This window comes from Cynocephalus volans, chromosome 5 (assembly GCF_027409185.1).
Source record: "Cynocephalus volans isolate mCynVol1 chromosome 5, mCynVol1.pri, whole genome shotgun sequence".
Taxonomy (NCBI): Eukaryota; Metazoa; Chordata; class Mammalia; order Dermoptera; family Cynocephalidae; genus Cynocephalus; species Cynocephalus volans.
In genome coordinates, this window is record NC_084464.1 from 131,597,245 (window position 1) to 131,619,442 (window position 22,198).

The 22,198-nt window shown below is 36.0% G+C and overlaps 1 protein-coding gene across 8 annotated transcripts in view; it reads right to left on the bottom strand.

The window, feature by feature from the left end:
- Window positions 1-22,198, bottom strand: part of EPB41L2 (erythrocyte membrane protein band 4.1 like 2) — a 208,476-nt gene that overhangs the window by 48,067 nt on the left and 138,211 nt on the right. For all 8 annotated transcript variants that reach the window (XM_063097411.1, XM_063097418.1, XM_063097417.1 and 5 more), the window contains 6 exons: window positions 21,096-21,138; window positions 16,668-16,743; window positions 13,002-13,220; window positions 11,491-11,578; window positions 5,313-5,465; window positions 4,671-4,768 (listed from right to left, as the gene is read on the bottom strand). In XM_063097411.1, coding sequence (XP_062953481.1) covers window positions 4,671-4,768; window positions 5,313-5,465; window positions 11,491-11,578; window positions 13,002-13,220; window positions 16,668-16,743; window positions 21,096-21,138 — 677 coding nt within the window. The remainder of the gene's footprint in view (window positions 1-4,670; window positions 4,769-5,312; window positions 5,466-11,490; window positions 11,579-13,001; window positions 13,221-16,667; window positions 16,744-21,095; window positions 21,139-22,198) is intronic.

A 22,198-nucleotide genomic window follows, 5' to 3' on the forward strand; every position in this document is an offset into this window, starting at 1 on the left:
ATACCTTCAAAGGAGAAACATGCATTGATCACCCAAAAGGAAATCTCCAAAACCAAATTTAAAACCAGAAAGAAGATGACTACTTTTTGGGAATATGAAAACATTTTAAAGGATGTATATGTAAAGAAATACATCCTTTTAAAGATTTAATTTCATTCTTTTACAAAATGAACTGAATTTACAAAGATCAAGAAAATTCTCATGCTTCAGAAAACAATTTTTAAAAAAACTAAGAAAATTTCCATTAGTATTTTCCTACTTTCTGACTATTAGTTTATTTTATATAACTTCATATAGATCTGTACTGGGAAGTATACACAGCAGGTATTTAATAAATACAGACTGGATCACTACAGAGGACCCCACTGGTACCTTATCTATATGAGGACACTTGAATAAATGTAGCTGCAAAAGGCTGGCCAGCTAGCTCAGTTGCTTAGAGTGTGTGTGGTGTTATAACACCAAGGTCAAGGGTTCAGATTCCCATATGGGCCAACAGCAAAAAATAAATAAATACATAAAAATAAAGTAGCTGGAAAGTCCAAAGATGTATCCACATACCCGTTTTTCAGTGTTCTCTTAGTGTTAGAGAACAGCCTTTACGAATAGCTTTTGAGCTCTCTTGTGCCCAGGAATTTAAGGGAGGGAAGTTGGGTTATAAGCTCTATAACTTCTGACACATTACAAGTACTACTACTGAATAGTTCAGTCTTAATTTAATAAAACATAAAACAATCTCATTGATACAAATAGTCATTTTTTAAAAATAAAGTTGTTGGTTTTGTCGGGTTTCCCTCCCCCCATCCTGAAGGCAGGTTCTCATATATACAGGCTGGAATACGTAACTAAACAGTCAACTATCTGAGTCCAGGTGAGAATATCATACAACCAAACTTCTTTAGTCTAATTTATTTTTTCCTTAAGGTAAAGGTCAGACAGTTGGTTGCTATTTAAATGCATATCAGAATAATTATCCACTTACGTACTTTGTAAAAGACATTTTACAGAAAAATATATAAATCCAAGAAATATAAGGAAAATATTTAAAAGGCACGTTTATACCACAATGCAAAAGAAGGAAAGTCATAAACTAACTAGATGGACTTTTATTTCACTTATTCCAAATTTGGATGAAATACTTTCTTGCCTGATTGGCACTGGTGACCACATACACAAAGTATTAGCTAATAGATAATTTTATGACAAAGAAATGCTTGAGTAATTAAGTTGTGATTAAATAGAAACAAATATCAAAACAAAAAAAGGATTGAACACACATTTATTAGCTTTCTCTAAGAGTTTGTTTGATGACTTAAGTCAATGGTAATGTAAATAAATTTTCTAAGAAAATGTAGGCCAACCAACAAAATATTTCATTGCTATCACTTCAAGATCACTTAATAATTATTTCATTTTGATATAACTTTTATTTTCCACAACAAACTCATTGTAAGACTCCATCTTCATAAGAATAACATCAAAACCAGTATAAGACATCTATCATTTCACTTTTGGGAATATAAACCCTATGTAAAAGGACTAACCTTCATAAAGTATTAAAGGCCTTGAGCAAGATGAGCTAAGTAATGATGAGTCAAGAAGGAATGCAATTTTTACATATTTTACTTCTTAAAAGTATATTAACATTTTATTTTTTAAAAATCCTGCCATTATAAATCAAGTATCATTAATGTTTATCTATGGAAAATAAAGGAACATTTAAGAAAAACCCACATATCAATTACTAAAGTTAATCATATATTTAACTAGTGCCACAGGTTTCCACAGCACTCCTTATGAAGCCACTAATGACACTAATCCCTTGGGATTACTCTGGTTCTACAACACCAAGTTTAAGTGTTAGTTTAATGTCAAGTTAGAAAAACCTCACGTTAATCTCTCATTCACACACCAATAAGAACAACAAAAGCATTGAGAAAAATATAAGGAAGCACATCTGCTGCAAATACAATCGAGCAGTATAGCACACTGGGTACACTTATGAGCACCTGGAGCCATACAACCTGGGTTTGAAGTCCATCTCCAACAGTTACTATCCTTCCAACCATGGGCATGTGTCTTAACTTTTCTGTTCCTCAGTTTCTCTATATGGAAAGTGAAGATAATATCACCTGCCCATATGATTTGTTGTAACGATTAAATTAATCCCTGTACAGCACTTAGAATGGTGACAGGCTCTATTAAATGCTCAAGTAAGGGTAGCAGCCCTATTATTACATTCTGGCTCTACTAATATTAGTCTAGATGACTGGCTATCAATCAGTGGAAATATCCGTTTTTTTTTAATGGCTTCAATCTACAAGCCATTGTAATTTTTTAAAGAAATCATTTGCATCTTTTGTGTTCAACGAAAACAGAACAAAATCCACTGATCTAATTCAAAGCACTCTATAGACAAATTATGATTTGCTCTTTCTGTGTTAGATATGTTGTTTTATATAGCTTTGTAAGCAACATTATATAAAGTTTAAAAATATAAAAATCTTTTTGTTAACAATTATCTCAAAAGTTTGCAGGAGGAAATTAGTCCACTTTTAGATTGGAATCCATGGTACATTAGCAAAAATGTCTCAGAGCTAACATGTCTCAGAAACTCCTCCTAGAAGAAAGAGTGAGGATGGTGCAGAGGTGAGGGTATGGGCTTCAGAATCAGAGAGCTGGATCCCCACCTATTGGAAGCCTGCTGCTATGCTCCACTCCAGGCATCTACCTCTAAGCATAAGCTTCCTTGGGCAGCAAGGAGGATAAGATATGCAACATAAAGTAATCGATTCTGTGTCTCTCAGCAATAAATGCTCAATGAATATTAGCACTTGACATTTCTAAAAGGATTATGGCTTTTATTATCATTATTTGGCAGTGAAAGCTGGTATCTGTCCAGCCTAGACCTGTATCATAAATGTCATCTATTAGCTTTATAGGAGACAGGCTCATGTTGTCTTGAGGGGAAATTTGTCATGGCGACTAAGAGAAATCATGAACGTTTCATGGAAAGAGTAACAGAGTCAAATGGATTCAAGTATACTTTGTGAGTTATATTTCTCCTCTAAAATGAGTATATTAGAGCAGTCATGGAAATAGAAATTTGTCAATTTAACTTCAAGAAAGAGTCGTTTGTACCAGCTGATAATTCACTTTAAAAATAGCATACTATAGTACCAAACTAAGAATAATGATGATGTTGGTGATGGTGATTGTGAGAATAAACATCACTATATACCAGAATTGGCTCTCAGTTTGTTTCTCATGGGTTATCTCATTTAATTTTCAAAACAACCCGATCAGATAGTAACTATTATTACCATCACATACAGATGATCAACATGAAGCATAGAGAGATTGAGTAACATACCACAGTCACACAGCTAGTATGTAGTGGAACAGCATTAGATCCTAAGTTCAGAGCAAACATCTTAAAGATGAAGGGTCTAGATACACAGCTATATACACTGCAGTAACAGAAAATGGAGAAAATGAAGATAAAGCAAACTACTCATAAAAAAGCTTTCCTTGAAGAAAAGTCCAATAGGAGACAGGACACAAACTAAAGATGGTTAGAGGGTCAAAGGAGATCTTCTGTTTCTTTGGTTTTTAAAGGAGCAAGACATGAATAGGTTTATTGGCCAAAAGTCAAAGGTACCCACTGGAGAGAGTTAACAATTTACAAAGCATGATACTTTGTGAGGCATGAAATGAGGAATCAAAGCAGAGGTATGACTAGCTCCTTGAGAGAGGAGAGGAGAGAAAGAATGAATGGGGGGAAGGGAGGAGTGGTGCTTAATAACGGGCAAAAGGGAGGAAGAGAAGGTACATGAAACCGAGACCACTCACGACCTCCAGCTTCTACTATCAGGGAACTGCTTAGTGGAGGGCATCTGAGGAGAGAAGCAGGGGTGCCTAGGGACTTGAGAACTTGGAATGGCAAAGGCAGTAAAAGGACTGATTGAGTACTTGGAATGGCGAATGCAGTAAAGGGACTGACTGATTGCCTGTAGCGCTGAGGATCCGACTGACGCTGGAAATTATATATCTGTCATAGCACTAATGCACAGAGTTGTGCTATTTTCTTTTATAAAGAATAGAAGCATGTATCACATAGTTGCGCTATTTATGGTAGCCCTTGACAGCACAGGTACAGAAGTGATGAGGGCAGGACACAGGATTAATCCAAGACCAGCAGATGTGCAAAGAGGAGTGGAGCTTAGGGGGTTAGAACACTCTTAACAAAACAGTCAAAGGGCCAGACCACAGGGTTCTGGCTGGTTCTGGAAAGAAGTTAAGCCAGAAGGGAGCTGATAAGAACATGTAAATGATACTCAAGATGAGTGATGGTGGAAAGAAGAATGGCAGCAGGCACGGGGCAGTGTGGTAGAATCAAAGCAGATTGGAAGGAAAGGTGGTTACGGTGAGAATGTGGAGTTCTGGACAATTGTAGAGGCAGATCAGTTCTGAGTGATGACAAGGCATGGCATCAGGCAATAGAAATGGACATAGGAGGGGACTGCAGACAAAGCAGGCATGGCACAGAGGAGAGCAAAGAACCCTAAGGCAGGGGGTAGATATATCTGCCACGTTATCCACTATCCACTCCCCACTCCTAAAACGCAGAGGATACCAGCAGCAATACCAAGCTGTTTTCTTAAAATTACCTGTAGAAAGTATGATGCTCCACACACACTTTCCATAGCCTTTTTGCTGCTCGGTGGTTTGGCAGTTTAAATCCAATGGTGCTCTCAAACTGCTCCAGCTGGAATAAATCCATAAAACAAATTAGCATATTTCCTTAAGAACTGACTAGTAGCTACTGAAAAACATGGAATCAGATGTTTCTGTAAGAAGCAATTCTTGAAAAAGGTAAATATTAGTATATCTAATATAATCATGCAAAATGAAAACTTTCCATACACTGCAATACTATTCTCTATGAAAAGCAAGTATCAACTATTCACATAGACCAACTAACCTTCAATGTCCATTAAAAGTCATTTTATTGGCTTCCTATTGATTTTCACCACTTAACTGATTCAGCAAGAAAACACGAGCCCCCACTATGCATCAGGCACTTATAACTTTTCCTTTTCTGTGAAAGGTGTGTTGTTTATTTTTTTAGCAACAGAAATATATATATATGCAGGTTCATCATCAAGAACCCTGTCCTTTTTACCATGGAAGAGTGAAGAACAGTTCACTTTCTTAAACTGTTAGTGGAAAAACACTCATTTATCTCATTGTTGTAAAGGAGAAAACTGACAAGTGATTAGATACACCAAGGGCTACATGACACTGCTTACCTCTGCCGGCCTAACTTTAATGTAGAAGTTACTGCGCTTATAGGAAATTTTCAAGATTTTCGGCCAAGCAAAACGATTGATTCTCAGTCTGTCTTTGTAAATGAGGAGCCCATTAGCGCACACACCCAGCTTGATGTCCACGCCTTCCGAGTCCTGCCAAGCACAACCCATTTGACCATGGTTAGAGCTATGAAAGTGATGCAGATCAGGAAGCAAATCAGCTCCCTCAAACCAGGACCAGGAATGCCAATTTCACAGGTTTGTATCTAAATTTTAGTTATTAGTTCACAAGTTAATAGAAACAGTTAAATCTATTCATCTTCAGGGATCAGATCTGATCTGTCAAAGTGTGGTGGCAACATGGCTATAGGATATGATATTCTTCAAAAGACATTTTCGGTATGTTCTCCAGCTGTGTTTTAAGAGATAATGAGGAAGGAGACAAACTAGATTTAGATATCCTAAAGATATGGGAGATTAAATACGTTTTCCTAAAATGTGGTATATATACACAATGGAATACTACTCTGCTTTAAAAAATGAAATACTACCATTCGCAGCAACATGGATAGAACTAGAAAAAATTATACTAAGTGAAATAAGCCAGGCATAGAAAGAAATATCGCATATTGCATGTTCTCACTTTTTGTGGGAGCTAATAAAAAATAAGTAAATATACAAACAAATGGTGGGGGATGGAAGAAGACACAACAATCACAATTCCTTAAGTGAACAGATATGATGTTGATGGGGGGGAGGAGGGAGAGGGAGGAAGGAAAAGGAGGAATTGGTAAAGCAACAAAAATCAACTATATTGCATATTGATAAAATTTTTAAAAAACACTGTTGGTGGGACTGAAAAATGGTGCAGCCTTTATGGAAAAAGGTATGGAGGTTCCTCAAACAATTACAGGTAGATCTACCATATGACCCAGCTATCCCACTGTTGGGAATATACCCAGAGGAATGGAAATCATCATGTCGAAGGCATACCTGTACTCCAATGTTTACTGCAGCACTATTTACAATAGCCAAGAGCTGGAACCAGCCCAAATGTCCATCATCAGATGAGTGTATAAATAAAATCTGGTATATCTACACAATGGAATACTACCCTGCTATAAAAAAGAATGAAATACTACCATTCGCAGCAACATGGATGGACTTAGAAAAAGTTATATTAAGTGAAATAAGCCAGGCACTGAAAGAGAAATACCACATGTGGGAGCTAAAAGAAAATGTAAGTAAGTAAGTCAGTAAGTAAGTTAAGTAAGTCAGTAAGTAAGTTAAAGTCAGTAAGTAAGTTAAGTAAGTCAGTAAGTAAGTTAAGTAAGTCAGTAAGTTAAGTAAGTAAGTAAGTAAAGTAAGTAAGTAAAGTAAGTAAGTAAATAAATAAATAAATATACAAACAAACAGGGTGGGGGAGGGAAGACACAACAATCACAATTCCTTGAACTTGTTAAGACAAGTGAACAGATAATGACTTGATGGGGGGAGGAGGAGAAGGTAGGGGGGAAAGAGTAATTGGTAAAGAGACATGAAAATCAACTACATTGTATATTGATAATTTTTTAAAAATAATAATAAAAATACAAAAATTTTTAAAAATCTGTTATGGTACCCATATGACACAAACTAACTTCCGCAACAAACTGTAGTTCTTCAGTTATTTAATTTCCCCTGGTAGATTAGAAACCACATGAAGCCAGAGACCAGCTCTTCCTGTTGTTCAAGTCTATATTCCATATAGTGACTGGAGAGTGCTAGATATATAGTGAATGTTAATTGAATGCCTAAGTGGACAACTGGATGGATGCATGCATGCATGGATAAATGGGGGGAAAAACTGCAACCATAAAAATAATAAAGCAAAGGAAATAATCGCTAAAGATAAATAAATAAATACATAATACATACATACATACATGTTTTCCTGGTGGCTATTCCAGCCCTCAGGGACAGTCTATTGGCCTACCCTAAGGTGCATTCAGCTATTTTACTTCAGGCCAATTTATCTCAGATGGATTATGCTAGCTAACAGTTGTTAAAATTGTGCTTACATTTTGCAAAACATCAATCCCTCACCAAAATTTCTCTTCTAATACTGCATGTCCTCACTCATAAGTGAGGGAGAGAGGGAAGGAGGGAAAAAGGAAGAAAGCAAGAAAAGGAAGTAAAAACAATCAAAATAATACGTTGAACTTTCAAAAAAAGAGAACAGAACTGTGGTTATTAGAGGTGGGAAAGGGGAAGGAGGGGGTTAACGAGAAATTGGTTAAGGGTCACAAAGATTATGTTTTGTAAACATGAGTATACTAATTAGCCTGATTTGATCACCACATACTGTACACAGATTTTGTTATTCAAATCTGTACCCCACAAATATGTATAATCGATTATGTTTCAATGGAAAATCTGTCAAAAAATAAAAAAACAAATTCCTTTATAAAACAAAAACCAAAAATTTCTTTTCCAGACTGACAGTGTTGAAGTCTCTGAATTCTTTCAAGCAGTTTTTCAATAATTAGAGTGCTGACATCCAGTTCTCATTAAGCATTCCTTTGGCTGGCATATTTCAAAGGACTGCAGACTACTCTTGAAGTTATTAGTAGTTTTCTTTCCCCAGAGTTTTAACTTGGAATAAATGACAATCTAGAATAACCACAAGCCTGAAAATTTTTTTTAAAAACCAAATAAATTTACAGACAAAAGTGAAAACTTTCTCCTCACACTTCAAGTAGTGCTAAAGACCTAAGAAGCACAATATTCAAGATATACAAATCATTGTTTCTCTTTAAGGGGAGAAGTGGATCTCATTCATTACATGTAAAATTGAGAAACACTATTCAGAGATATTCATATTTTCAGAAATCATTACAACATGGAACAAATTCACACAAAAAATGCTGATATAAACACCATATTTAGTCTAAGTCCCAATTCAATAAAAGTGTAATATTTTGACTGCCTTATTATTAAGAATAATTTAACCCAATTTATAATAGTTTTTAAAAACAAAAGTATAGTCCTAGGTAATTAAGGCCAATTTCTTTCCTGCTGAGATACTTGACTAATTCATATACACAAATAAAGTTACATTAAACCAACCTGAGCAGGTTAAAAAAATTGAATCTATAGGGTACTTACTCACCCTTATCCTGGCAGCCATCGTTCTCTCTAGGAATAGAGTAAAAAGCTGGGGTGAATCAGGCACAGGTGCCCAAGTAACTTGGCACTAGACCCAAATGGTGTGTTTGCCAAAAACATCACTGCCCGTGGCCACAGGGAGCAAGGCAGAAGATTGCCCGAGACAGAATGTTCTCACCACAAGCAGAGGCAACCCTCATTGGAAACACTGAACAAAGCCATCTCTAGTCAGAAGCAATCTTTGGATAGGACAAGGAAGTTATTTTATCTGATTTAAAATTAAACAACCCATATTCAAGTAAATCAGTTTATTTTCCATTGTCCCATGTAATTGTTTGAGAAATATCAGCAGTGGTGTGAATAGGAATTACAAATATAGGCTAGGGGGAGAAAAGGAAAAAAAAGTATGCCCTAATCCTCCACATTTGAGTTAAACCAGTCAGCAACAGTCAGAAAATAGACTAATAAAAAGGAACACCTTTTCTGCCCTGCTCACTTGCCCCAGGAAGCTGCCCCATATGGCTATCAGTGGGGTCCCATGCCCACTAGCTTCTGAATGGGTTCAGCATACGAACAGTTCTCACAAAAGATCAAGGAGAGGAAAGGAAGGGAAGGGAGGTCAGGATGTGTAATACCCAGAGTTCCTCCCTATGTGACTGCATCAGGCTGGCAGTGGCCCTCTGACAATGGCTCCCCTTGAGACAGCCCAGTCCACACAGATCTCTCCTTCTGGGTTCTGGCAACCCCTCTCTGCCCTTCCCCTTCAGACTGGGTTGCTACTACTATCCCAGGGGGGATCATACTATTCTTCTGGTTTCCCTGCACCTTTGTCAAGGATCCTTTTATTCAGCACTCTTCAACTTGTACCATTACAAACGCCTCTAATAAAAAAAAAAAAATCTGATCTCAAGGCAATGAAAAACACAAAACTTCAGACTACAGTTTTTTTTTTAATCGCCAGATATTCTTTTCAATGAGTCACAAATACACTGTTTATCAAATATGATCTAATGAGTCTATCAGATGGTAAAAAGAATGAATAAATTTTACTTTGAATTCTAAAAAATGTTCTGCTTCTAACCACAGCAAGAACTGATGTTTTACAGTCATGCATCTCTTAATGACAAGAATACATTATGAGAAATTCATCGTTAGGTGAGTTCATCATTGTGCAAACATCATAGTGTTACCTAACAAACCTAAATGGTATATAGCCTACTATACACACACCTAGGCTATATGGTATAGTAATTATAATCTTATGGGACCACCATCAAAAATGCAGTCTGTCGTGGACCAAAACGTCACTATGCAGCACATGACTGTACTTACAATAGAGCCCACAACTCTTTACTTTTCTAAGATACTTTAAACAAGAATCCTGAAACCTTGTAATACTGCCATCTAAAATCAGTTTCTAACTAATGATCAACAAAATAGGGAGATGTAAGATTCATATGTGGCGAGAGTGGGTTTAGAGGAGAAAAGAGGGGCTTGGGAGGTCTTTTGTTCCTCCCTCATATCTGTTTCTTGGCTAACCCAGACTGTCTCCATCGTATACAAATGAGCTGAAAACCAGTCAACTGTTAGGAAGATCAGTTTCACCTCCTAGAAGGATTTATCAGAATATATCAGGCAGATGGGACTGTTCGACAATATGTGGCTTCGGGCAATTCATTCTCTGTTTATGTAGTTGTAAAATAAAATCATTCAAATTTTAGATGAGATGATATATATGAAAGTACTTTTAAAAATTAAAGGCTCACAGCTTCTAGCAGTTAAAAATGATGCTGCCAGAGGCTATTTACTGATGTGGAAAAAATGTATATTATATAATAGCAAGTAAAAAAAAAAAAAAAAACTAACAAAAATTTTGCTTGTAGTATGACTCATTTTAAAAAGGCATGAGAACTAAACTGCTCAGAACTTTTTTAAAAAGAAAACAAGAAAATATATCAAAATATTAATACTTGTTTCTGCATAAAGAGAGTTAAATGATTATTTTCTTCTGTTTACCTTTATTTTCTACAATGATCATGTATTATTTTTGGAACAAGAAAAAAATATTTAAAGAATAAAGGAGGCCACTAAGGAGTAAGTGCTTTGCAAATACTAAGTACAATTAATAACATAAAAGGAAGAATTACTAATCTGAGGCCTAGGAAGGGAAGTTGTCTTTGAGTGGGAGGCTTTCCTAGAGATTTCTTGGATCATATAATTTGGGCTTCCTAAGCTACATCTAGGGATTGGAATGGTCTTTTAAAAGCAGGTAACTGTATGTCCCCTCAGTATACTGCATTGACTGTGGACATATTTTTCAAAGCCAAATCCGTCTTTCACCTTGCCTCTCATTATCCTCCTCTACTCTTCCCACTACGTGATCATCTAACTAGAATCATGAAGTAGGTGATGCTCGTTACTGGCATCCTCCAAACCCAGCCCCAATTTCTCCTATCACATCTCTCCATTACTCCATTCTTCTTCTACCTACTCAAGGTGCTTCATCATCTGAAGTCTGGGCCAGCCTACTTTATCTTTCACAAAGTACAAAACAGACCTACAGGGAAAAGGCCAAGTCTAGGGCTCCTTCACAACCAAGAAGCTTTTTGGAAAGTGATCATATCTATGCAGCTTTTGCCCTTTCATGCTTGCTAAGATCTGCTCTCTTCTCCCAAGACAGAGGTGGGAGAGGGAGCGGGGACAGAGGCAGCCTTGGCCTAGCAGAAGCTAGGATGCAGAATAAATCAGGATAAAGGGTTAAAAAGGCTGACGTGGTGAGTATTGTGATAAGTATCTATGAAAGAGTATTAATTAAAAAGACTGGGAAAAGAAGAAAGTAGGGGGAGTATAAATGGTCCCTCCTACAATCACAAACCCCACAATTAGTCACCAAAGAAATACTACAGAGATCCTGAAATGGAGGAGAGCAGCCTCTTCCCAAAAGTGAACTGGGCTATCTAGAATCTGGAGGTGTCTTGAAACTTCAGGTAACAGACTGGAATGATAAAACTTCCTCTTACATTTACAGTACCTTGGCATGATGGAGGTCAACACCATACATGGAAAGCCTCTTTGCATTTTCTAAGAACTGAGAATCAGCTTGCGCTGGAGATAAGCCCCTGAGAATCAAAAGAAACAGTATTATCTCATTGGTAGTTTTAAAGCAAATGTGGTCAAAATGAGGGAAGGGGGGTGAGAACTCAGAGAGTTTAGAGTGGAGGCAGTAACCCAGCTAAGTTTGTAGTAAGTAGGAAACACGCAAGAAGACTCAACTCTCAACTTCTAGCATTTTTCTCTTCAGATCCTCTAATCTAAATCTGCTAACTGCAAGGAGGCATACCTCTGCCCTTGCCCTTTTTATCTTAGAAAGTTCATTTTGATTATTTCTACTGGGGAAAAAAGCAAGCCCCAGCAATAATAGGTCAACATAAGTTAACTAAGAATAAAAGACAGTGATTTCATCTTTCTGAGATAAATTCTTACTCCTTAATTTTATTTCACTAGGATTCATCATAATAAAGATCAGAATTACTTCTGTTTAATTTTATACCTATGCCTGATAACATTCTATCATAGTAAAATTATCATTCTATCCATACTAAAATTACTTCCATTCCTAACCATGTCTCCAACTAAACAAACTTTAAGCTCCTAGAGAGCAGGACCATGTCTCATTAATCTCCATATTCTCCATGCCATTTTAGTACCTGATATTTCAAATTAGAATTACACAATAAAAGTCTGTTGAGTAGAATTTAAATAAAGTAGATAAGAAAATATTTAGTCAAATATTGCATTTATTATTTTTTTAAAGGAAAGTCATTAAATGTGGCCTGCTGAAAACCTAACTTCTGAAAGTTCCTTTCAAATCATTTTAGTCAATGTTCTACAAAACTAATTTTCAACATGGAACAATATATTTAATTTTGTAGCTAGGGTTATAAAAACATACATTAAGAAAACCATTTTCTTTTCACACTGACATAAAAATTCACAAAGTATAATATGGTGTTAAAGTAATCTATGTAATCCTTAGCTAAACCAAAGGGTCATCTTCTGTGTACAGCAGAACCACCAGTACATTTCAGTCACTGTTCCTATGTCCATCACCATCCACATTTCTGACTCAAATCCTGATGCCTCATTTTACCCATGGTTTTCTTATCAAAGACAACCAAAAAAACCACTTAAAAGGCAGAAGAAATATAAAGTAAATGCCAAATAAGTACATGGGTATTTGTTTCCACTCTGTGTGCTAAGAGCTGGGACTGGGAGTAGGGAGAAGATGTCCTAGGGAAAAGTAAATTTTTCCAATAAATGAAACCACTTAGTCTCATGAGCATAGTTCCTAATGTTATAGTCATTAAGACAATGAAAGGATATCTCAAGGGATGATGGTTCACTTGATCAGTGCTAGGTGAGGCTCTAAAAAGAAAACTTGGATAATCCTACAAACTGTGCTCAAATGTCCAGTAGATGTTCCAAGAGAAGCTATTTACATCTCCCGTGTCCATTCTCTCTCGAATAAGCAAGGCAACAGACCTGTGGGTTTTATGCAGCTCTGCCACCTTCTCTTCCAGCTCTTTAGTCTGTGTGGGGGCAAACTGAAAGTCACTGAGGTCAATACTGCCATGCTCTACTGGGTCATAGTCTCCAACTTCAGCCTGCAGTGTGTAGGATCCCAGAAGGGCATGAGTCACAAAAGAGCAAGGTAGACGGCCAGAGGCAATGTCCTGCCGGAGCTGAAGGCACAAGAAATATCTGCGAGGAACAGGGGGAGAAAAGGGTCAAGAACAATTAGTTAAGACTATAGCACCATACTCCTTAAATTCTGATATTCCTTTGTAAACAAATATACAATATACAACAGAGGCACTCTTCACGTCCATAGGAAAAACAGCCTTCTCTAATAAGAAGCCACACCTTGCTCCTTGGACTCTTAAACCTGTGACTTATTTAAAGAAATTGAGTTGGGAAGGCTAATCAACAGAATGCAAATTCTGAACTGTTGTTCTGGTAATACTTATGTCTATCATTACTATTACAATAAAGAGTTTTGTGACTGAAGTAAAATTTTCAGCCACTTAAACTGTCTCCTTAAATTTAAAACTAATAAAAATTCGCATGCATCTCCAAAGTTGTAAAGGTTAATGAAATAAAAAAAATAGTAACTGCAGTCTTAATCATTTGCAAGAAAACTTAAAGTCACTCATCCTTTATCATCTCTACCCTTTCCATACTAATTTCTTCTTTTCCTGAAATGCCTTTACCGACATTTATAAATAAATCTCTACTTTGAAGCCCCTCCGTGTCCACTTACCCCATCTAAAGAGGCAGCTAGATCAGTTTAGTAGGCTTGAGCTCTGGAGCCAGAAGGAGCTGGTTCTATGTGACCTTAAGCAAGTTCATTTATTTGCCTAAGGCTAAGTTTCTACCTGTTAGACGGGAATAACTCTACCTCCCCTTGAAGATGAGGGTAAAAATTAGATAATATAAATAAAATACCTGGCATGGTGCCTGGGAATCAATAACTGGTAGCTATAATTCTAATTATTGGCTATAATAATAATAATAGTTATTTTGTGTTCCAAGTGGCTTACTCACAGCTACAAAAGAATTTGTTTTCTTCCAAATAACATGTAGAACTATGTGATTTATAATCTGTGAGGATTTTTTCTTTGCAGCTCCACTATCAACTTTTGGTGACACTTTAAAACCTGATTTCTGCTCTCAAATTTTACCACTTCCTAAGGTCACCCCCAACCCCTCTGAAATAAATGGCAGTGCCTTCCTTCTTGAAGATCTTGTAGACACTGCCATTCCTACTGGCAGCTGGCCAACTTCTTCGGGTGGATGTTTGTGCCTGGCCAGGGCTTTAGAGCCTAATCTTCTTTCTGCTCTTTATCCCACACATGAAGTGGGAGTACTGGCCTCTAGTCCAGTCCTCATTGTTGTTGGGTCAGAGAGCACGTCCCAGCACATGGTCCCAGTTCAGTTCAGTTATACCTAGATTACCACCCAAATCTATCATCGGGCAGGGCAGGAACTCTTTTTTATCATCAAAGTCCCACAATTAGCAAAGGACTTTCCACATGGCAAGCATTCAATAATTTTCTGAAAGAATGAAAGTCTTCTCACTGTCAATACAGTCTGGGTAATTGTAGGCATTGCAGGAGCCCTCTTTTTAAGGATTATATGTTTCCTTGACCCCTAGAACAACATGAGCATAAATGCACTTACTTTAGAAAACTAAAATTTAAACCACGATTCCAGGTTATCCTCAAATTCTCTAATCAATAATAGTGCTAGTTCTCCACACTGCATGGTATTTTCAGAATCTAAACACAATGATTCCATCTTATTGCTTCCTTTAATATTCTTGTCTCTGTTTTTCACAGTGGTCCTTTCCTGTTTTCAAAGCCTAAGTCTAAGCCCTAAATACTTCAAACAAAAACTGCCAAGAGCTTCCTCAGTTTCCCAGCTCTACCTTCTTTACACAGCACGACAAAACATTCTTCAAACATTATTCTGAATAGTGTTCCTGTCCTCCTCAACAGCTTACCTCACCTTGTAAATGTTCATTACTCAAGTTATGGTGACGATTCCAATTATGACATTTAAGCTGCCAGGCCACAAGTACAGGCGGCTGACTGTCTCAGGCTGCACCACTGAAGCCTTTAGTTAGCTCAGCAGACTATATCATTCCTCCCACTACAGACAGGGAGACTGTTTAGGCCCTATTTACATGTAAAACCAAAGCACTTACTGATACTATAAAGTTGCAACCACCAAAGGATTATCACCCCCAAACAAATTACTGCAAGAAGCATATGCACAGAGAGGGCATTGGGTGACAAAGCCCCAATTACACGCGTTGTTGAAAGGCACTCCTGCAGTGAAACTCTGTATCCTACACACACCAATCGGTCAGGTTTTATGCTCTAAGCAGCTCCATGTACAGTTACAAAAGCTATTATTTATTATTTACTACCTGAAGCTAATTCAATCAGAGCTTAATTCGCACATTGGTACATTCCTATTCAGCAACAAGTAGTAAAGAAAGAGGGGAAAAAAACGGCCTGCCACTTAGCCAATATTGGAAAGAAATCTCCATCATTCCTATTTCACATGGATATTATGCACTCTTAAGCACCTGCACAACTTGATGTCTGACAACAAAACTGGCCTAGCAGAAATCACGAAAGGCACAGGAACCAGAGATAAGCAGACTTTCACTAAAACCCTCTAGTTTTCTAGAAGTACATACACTGCACACGGTTTTCCTTGGTCATGAAGATAGTCTTTTAAAAAAATATAAAAAGCATACTTTACACTTACTCTTACCAAGTTAAGAAATTCTATCACTGGTACCCAGTCTAATATAATAGAGCTAAAATATTGAAGTACTTGTAGATTCACAATGTTCCTTGGTTACCATTCAAATATTCAGAATCAGTAAATGCACTCTTGCTCCTAAACTGAATCCTTTATTTGCAATTTAAGCATATATTCTTAACAGCCCACACAATCTCAGAGAAGATGAAAATGAATAGCTATCGACTCTACATAAGAAAGCCTACCTTGTTAGTAAAAAAAAATTACCAATTCAATTGACTTTTAAAAATAATTTCACTTTTCTACCCTTTTATCATCTTTGTAATCAGACTAGAACACAGGCCCTCATGAGTTACATAATAAAAATCACCTTAGCATTAAAATCTAAAATAGTAAGTATCAGTGAATTTTTGAAGTATAACATAAAAAACAAAGTTGCCAACAGTATCATTTTTTAAAACTGCCATTACTCAAATATAAGTGGAGAAATTAAAGAAAAGCAAATAAAAATTTTCAAACTGACAATATTTCAAACTATTTGGTATTACCCATTTCTTTTTTTTTTTTTTTTTTTTTTTTATGTGACCAGAACCCTTGGCTTGGTGTCACCCACACCGTGCTCAGCCAGTGAGCGCACCGGCCATCCCCATATAGGATCCGAATCCGCAGCCTTGGCGCTCCACCGCTGCGCACTGCACTCTCCCGAGTGAGCCACGGGTCCGGCCCTGGTATTACCCATTTCTAAGGAAACTTTTAAAACTTAACTTCTGAGAAATTTTTTTGGTTTTCAATCCCAAAATTACCACCATGTTCCCAGGGCACAGAAATAAGAGTTCTAAAGAAAGGTTCGTGTTAAAATGCAATGTAAAGTACCTGGTGATATCTTCACTCAGTTGAGATGGATCAGGAGGATAAAACTTCACATTAAAAGTGAACAGCCAGGGAAGATCTGTAATTATAAAATACCATGATTATTGACCCAAACAACCGAATGACTGTTTATTTTGATTAATCTCAAAGGTCAATGTTCAAACATACCGACTAATCCAAATATAAATCAGTTTGTAAAACTTTATTTTTTTATTTAAAGAAAATTAATGTCATTTGTAAAACAAAAACAAAATAAAAAATAAAATAGGAATCAATTACATAAATAACCCACATTAAAGAATAATAGGTTCACTTCTTAATAAATATTTACTGGTACTTCAACAAATGTTTTGTATGGTGATCCAGCACGCAAAACTTTAACATAACCTCCATGTAATGGTTCTGAGATAGACTTTGTTTTAACCACAGGATATCCAGTTGCCAAATATTCTCCACTTTAAAAAAAAAAAAAAAAAAAAAAAAAAGCAGTTCAGGATTTCTACATAGTTGTGGGAAAGAGAGTAATGATCAAGTGCTCATAATAGCTACTTAGGAAATGATTAATGGACTACTTAAAAAGAGTGTTTTAAAAAGATCCCAAAGAAGGGATAGTGTGGTAAAACTTCACAATATTTTAAGGAAATAAAATTATTTACCAGGTGGTTTTACAGAGTAGGTATAAGAATACTCATATATAACATACACTCTGCTGTACTATGCCATAAAGAATGAAGATATTAAACAACAATGTCATGAATGACTTATTAAAAGTTAAAACACTGCTATTTATTCACTAACATTTAATTAATGTTTTTCTATATCATGTTCTGGATGGAGGGCAGCTATTTCCCTAAAGGGATCTAAACAGTTCCAGTAGCCTGAATTTAGAGTTCTGCTGAAAGTATTTCTAAATTAAAAAAAAAAAAAAAAGTTGTGTGTGTAAATTATTTCCATTCTATACATATTTGAAGGCCTCAGGAGATCTTTATGAACTTGAAAAATGATTTCTTGAATCCCATTCTCTTGTTTAATGTGTCATTCTGTCCTTTTCCTCACCCTCAGCACTCTACCTTTCTTCTCTCTTAAAAGTCAATATTTATTGAATGGCTACTTGCATAGACACGCACTTTTGCTGGATTTCGGCTTAACACATCACTAGCCTACGAACAAAGGCAATCCTGCTGAACTCAGACAGATCTCAGTTCTGCTTTACACATTTAAAAGATAGTAATAGGATACATGATTTTCCTGAATATCAAAAGATATGATGTTTCTTGGCCCATAGCACCATGACATCTGCGTCAAATATCCATGCATTGTGTATGCGTACATACTTCGAGCTGACTGCTAATCCATAATTAAGCCAAGTCATCACAGGATTATCACTTTTAAATGGCTCCTTGTTTATTTGTTCTCCAGGTATTAACACTAGCACATGCTTGCCTGGATATGACTACAGGGATAAATTTCTAATAGAACACTTATATTCTAGGATATATTTCTACATCTAAAAGTTGTTGAATTGTACCAATAATGCTAAACTTTTTTTTGACAAATAAAAATTGTATTTATTTATGGTATATGGCATGATGTTTTGAAATATGTATACACTGTGAAATGGCTAAATCATGTTAATTAACATGAGCATTACCTCACATACTCATATTTTTTTGTGGTGAGAACATTTAAAATCTACTTTTATCAATTTTCAAGTTAAACTTTTAATTTAATGTTATTGCCATAATTTTTACCTAGCCATATATAAACAGTCCATCTAGCTACAGTCTGTTTATATATTAATTTCATGGAAGCCTTAGATATTTGTATACATTTGAGAATATAAACATTTTAAGGCAAATTTTATTTTATTTTTAATGGTATTTGTAAATTTACATATACTGTGCTCTTCTTGTTCTTGGTCTATTATTAGCCTTATTTTATTTTTTATTGTAACATAGTTGGTTGTACATTTCTGTGGGGTACAGAATTGAATATCATTACCTGTGTGTGCAATATGTGATCTCAAATCAGGGTAATAAGTAACCTCAGTTCTGTTCTCTCCTTTTGAAAATTCAGCATATCATTGTGACTATTGTATCTTTCTTTCTTTTTTTTTTTTTATTTGTTTATCTTTTTAGCTCCCATTTATGAGTGAGGACATGCAGTATTGCTCTGTTTAAGGCAAATTTTAAACAGGAACCATTAGGTTATTGGTCCTTATTAAGTAACTCAAAAAAGATTAACAGTTACCTTTGCTAATTGCCTTTTAACTGAAAAGTAACAAAATCATAAGAGAGACTGTGCTGAGATAGAACAAGCCATATTTTCGTCCATTTTAACACAAGTAGAAAGAAAGGAGTAAATAAATACAACAGATAAAACTTCATTTCCTCAGCCTACTTTCATAATGGGGACAGTACAGGATGCCATTTAAAGAACTGGCTCTGATAATTTTAAAAAGACAAATTCTATTTGTTACTATTATTCCTCTTGCCAAACCACAATGGCAAAAGTGCTGAAATAACTCTAAAAAACTTCAAAAATAATCAAAACATAAAAACGTGATTCATAATCAGCAAGACTCTTGACTTCCAAAAGTTAGGAAGTCTCCATGACTCTGAAATGAGTGGCACACACAAATAATCAAACCAGAGCCAAAACAAAACCAGAAGAAACCACACAATGGAACATCAACCATGCTTCAAAGGTTGCCCTGTTCTCTCTCTGTTTGGGTCATTTGGCAGGTATGGTTCCCAAGAAGGTATAAGAACCAAGCATCCATATAACAACTGCAGAAGGGCCAAAAAAAAAAAAAAAAAGTCCAGAGCTTTCTGTTCTGATAGTTTCCTCCATAATGTAAGCGTAATGTATCTGTGTCTACTTATTACTTTTCTTTCCCATCTCCCCTTTCCCATCATGAAGCAAACTCAAATGGTTCAAACATCAAGATAATAAATGCAAAAGAGAGAGAGAGGGAGGAAAGGAAGGGAGGAAATGCATGCTGGAAAGCCAAGAATAACAGTCAAAAGATAAGGTGACCAACCACGCCAGATTGCCTGGGACTGTTCCAGCGTTAGCACTCAAAGTCAGGCACCCTGGGAAACTGCTCAGTCTTGGGCAAACCAGGAAAGTTGGTCACTCTAATCAAAAAAAGACAGTAAGAAAGACAGAAAGATGAATCTACAAGAAGAGGAAATGAGAAGAATAGGTAAATGCTCAGAATAAAAAAGGAGAGTAGAGAAGGAAAGAAACGATAGGAAGATTATGAAAAGGCTTAATAACTTGAGAGAAAAAGAAAAATAAATGAAGTAAACCAATGTAAGGAACCTAAAATGGGAGTCCAAAGGGAGATGGAAAGGACAAGAAAAGAAAGCATAGATTTGTTCCAGTAGTTTGACTGTAGGAGTAATAAGTAAGTAGAGAAATGAAATCAACAGTACAAAGGGCATTTTGCAGGTTGGTACTCAGAGACATGGTTTCTCCCAGGGAAGCTCTGGGTCCCACAGTCTAGGAGGACTGTTAGGAACTTCCCATCCTTCAGATGGTACTTTCCAGCCTAAAACTTCCAGCTGCTCGTGGCTCCCTACCGTCTCTGCTTCAGTCATTCACACACCCTGAAGTAAATTAAGTACTCAGAGTCCCAACCAGAGACTTCTCTGTGGTGATAATGTTTCTTGGCACAGATATCACAAACCCAGGCTCTGAGCAAGGAAACCTACAGAGGCAGAACCTACAGAGGGAACTGAAACTGGGTTGAGTGGGACATATAAAGTCATTTTGGGATTATACAATAAGAACAAATAGGGAAATGGAAGAAAGGGACGAGCAGGCCTAACTACAAACTCAAAGACCACATAAAGTGGCCTTGGACTGTGGAGTAAATAAGGAACAGAGACGGCAATGACCTCAGAGAACCAAAGGTTGTTCTGCTTGCTTGTCACCCTCAGAGTCCTCAGTCCAGTACAACTATGAACAGGATACTGATATGCCTTTGGGGCCAAAGATATGCTTATCAATTAAACTAATTATACACCTACAAAATGAAGTGGACAAAGCAATAAATATTAAGTCTACCTAGTAAAATTTACATAAAAAGTAAAATTTACAGAAAAGCAGCTTCCCATTCTTTCTTGGGAAAAAAAAGTCAGATGTCACTTCATAGTGGGAGACTTTGTGAAGTAATATTTAGGAATGTGAGTCTAGAACTTCCTGAAAGGTAGCAGTCCCTAAGCCATGTACAAAATAAAGTCACAATTCTACAAAAATATTATTAACATCTGAGATGGCATAAATACAAAATAGAACTGACCATTCTACCACTATGTCATTAGTTATTCTAGTCTATATACCTACATATTTTACTAAAGATGGAAATAAATAGATATGAAGATTAACTTAATAACTTCAAAGTATGATTATTTAAATACTCACTTCGCAGTTGTCTTTTTATTTCCTTTGCAGGATCTAGCCAGTTCTGCGGGGGAAGGGGTAAAGGTTAATTAACCATAAGAAAAATTCCAGAGTCCAAAATAGAATAATTTATAGTTCCCATACTTATTTTAAGTATAAACATATTTTAAAGTCCCTTTCAAAGCAGCTTTCAACTATTAACATTTCACTGGGCTAAGTATTGATTTGTTTTTGAGTGTGTATGTGTGTTACAAATAAAATATTCAAACACTTTTAAGGTGTGACTCATGAGCCTCATTCTGTTGGATTTGAAATTAAACATTTATCCAAACGATGACACACAGCAATATCTACATATAGCATTTATTCTATAACTGCCAGCAAATGAGAACTTTCCAAGGGCAAAATTGGTTTATTACTCATGAAGTATAAAATGTGTATTGAAAACTGTTGACTAAAAGTATATACACCCCAATCAAACATAATTATCTCAACTCATAAAGCCAACTCCTCCTTCTTATACCTAATTTTTCCCTGTAACTGTACAATGCCCAGGAGAGGTACAGTCAGATTGGATACAATATTTCCCTTCCTGGTCTTAATATAACATCCTTCTCTCTTTTTAACCTCATTCCAAGTTGGAAGTCATAATCATAAAAAAACTCCCTTTCCTTTTCTCCCCATTTCTGACCTTTAAGAAAGTTAACAAAAAAACATGCTAGGAAACCACTATAATATATTAAAGCAACAAAGACCAAATTTGCACCACTAGGTTCAAACCACATAGGGCATTAAATGTCTGTCTTTCAAAGCTAGAAGTAAAAGACCCATCTAAAAAAATGTATATATATATTTATTTATTTATTTATTTATGTTTTCATACTTCTCCCACACTATCTTCAAGTCATTATTAAAGTTCACTTTTATCTTTGCTAACATAGAAGTACATTTTCTTAAATTTTAACTTACACATTGTAATTGTACATACTTATGGGGTACGATCTGATATTCTGATACATATATATGTTGCACAGTAATAAGGGGTCAGAGTAGTTAATGTATCAATGACCTCATGCATTTATCATTTCTTTATGGTGAAGGCATTCAGAAGACTGTCCTTTAGC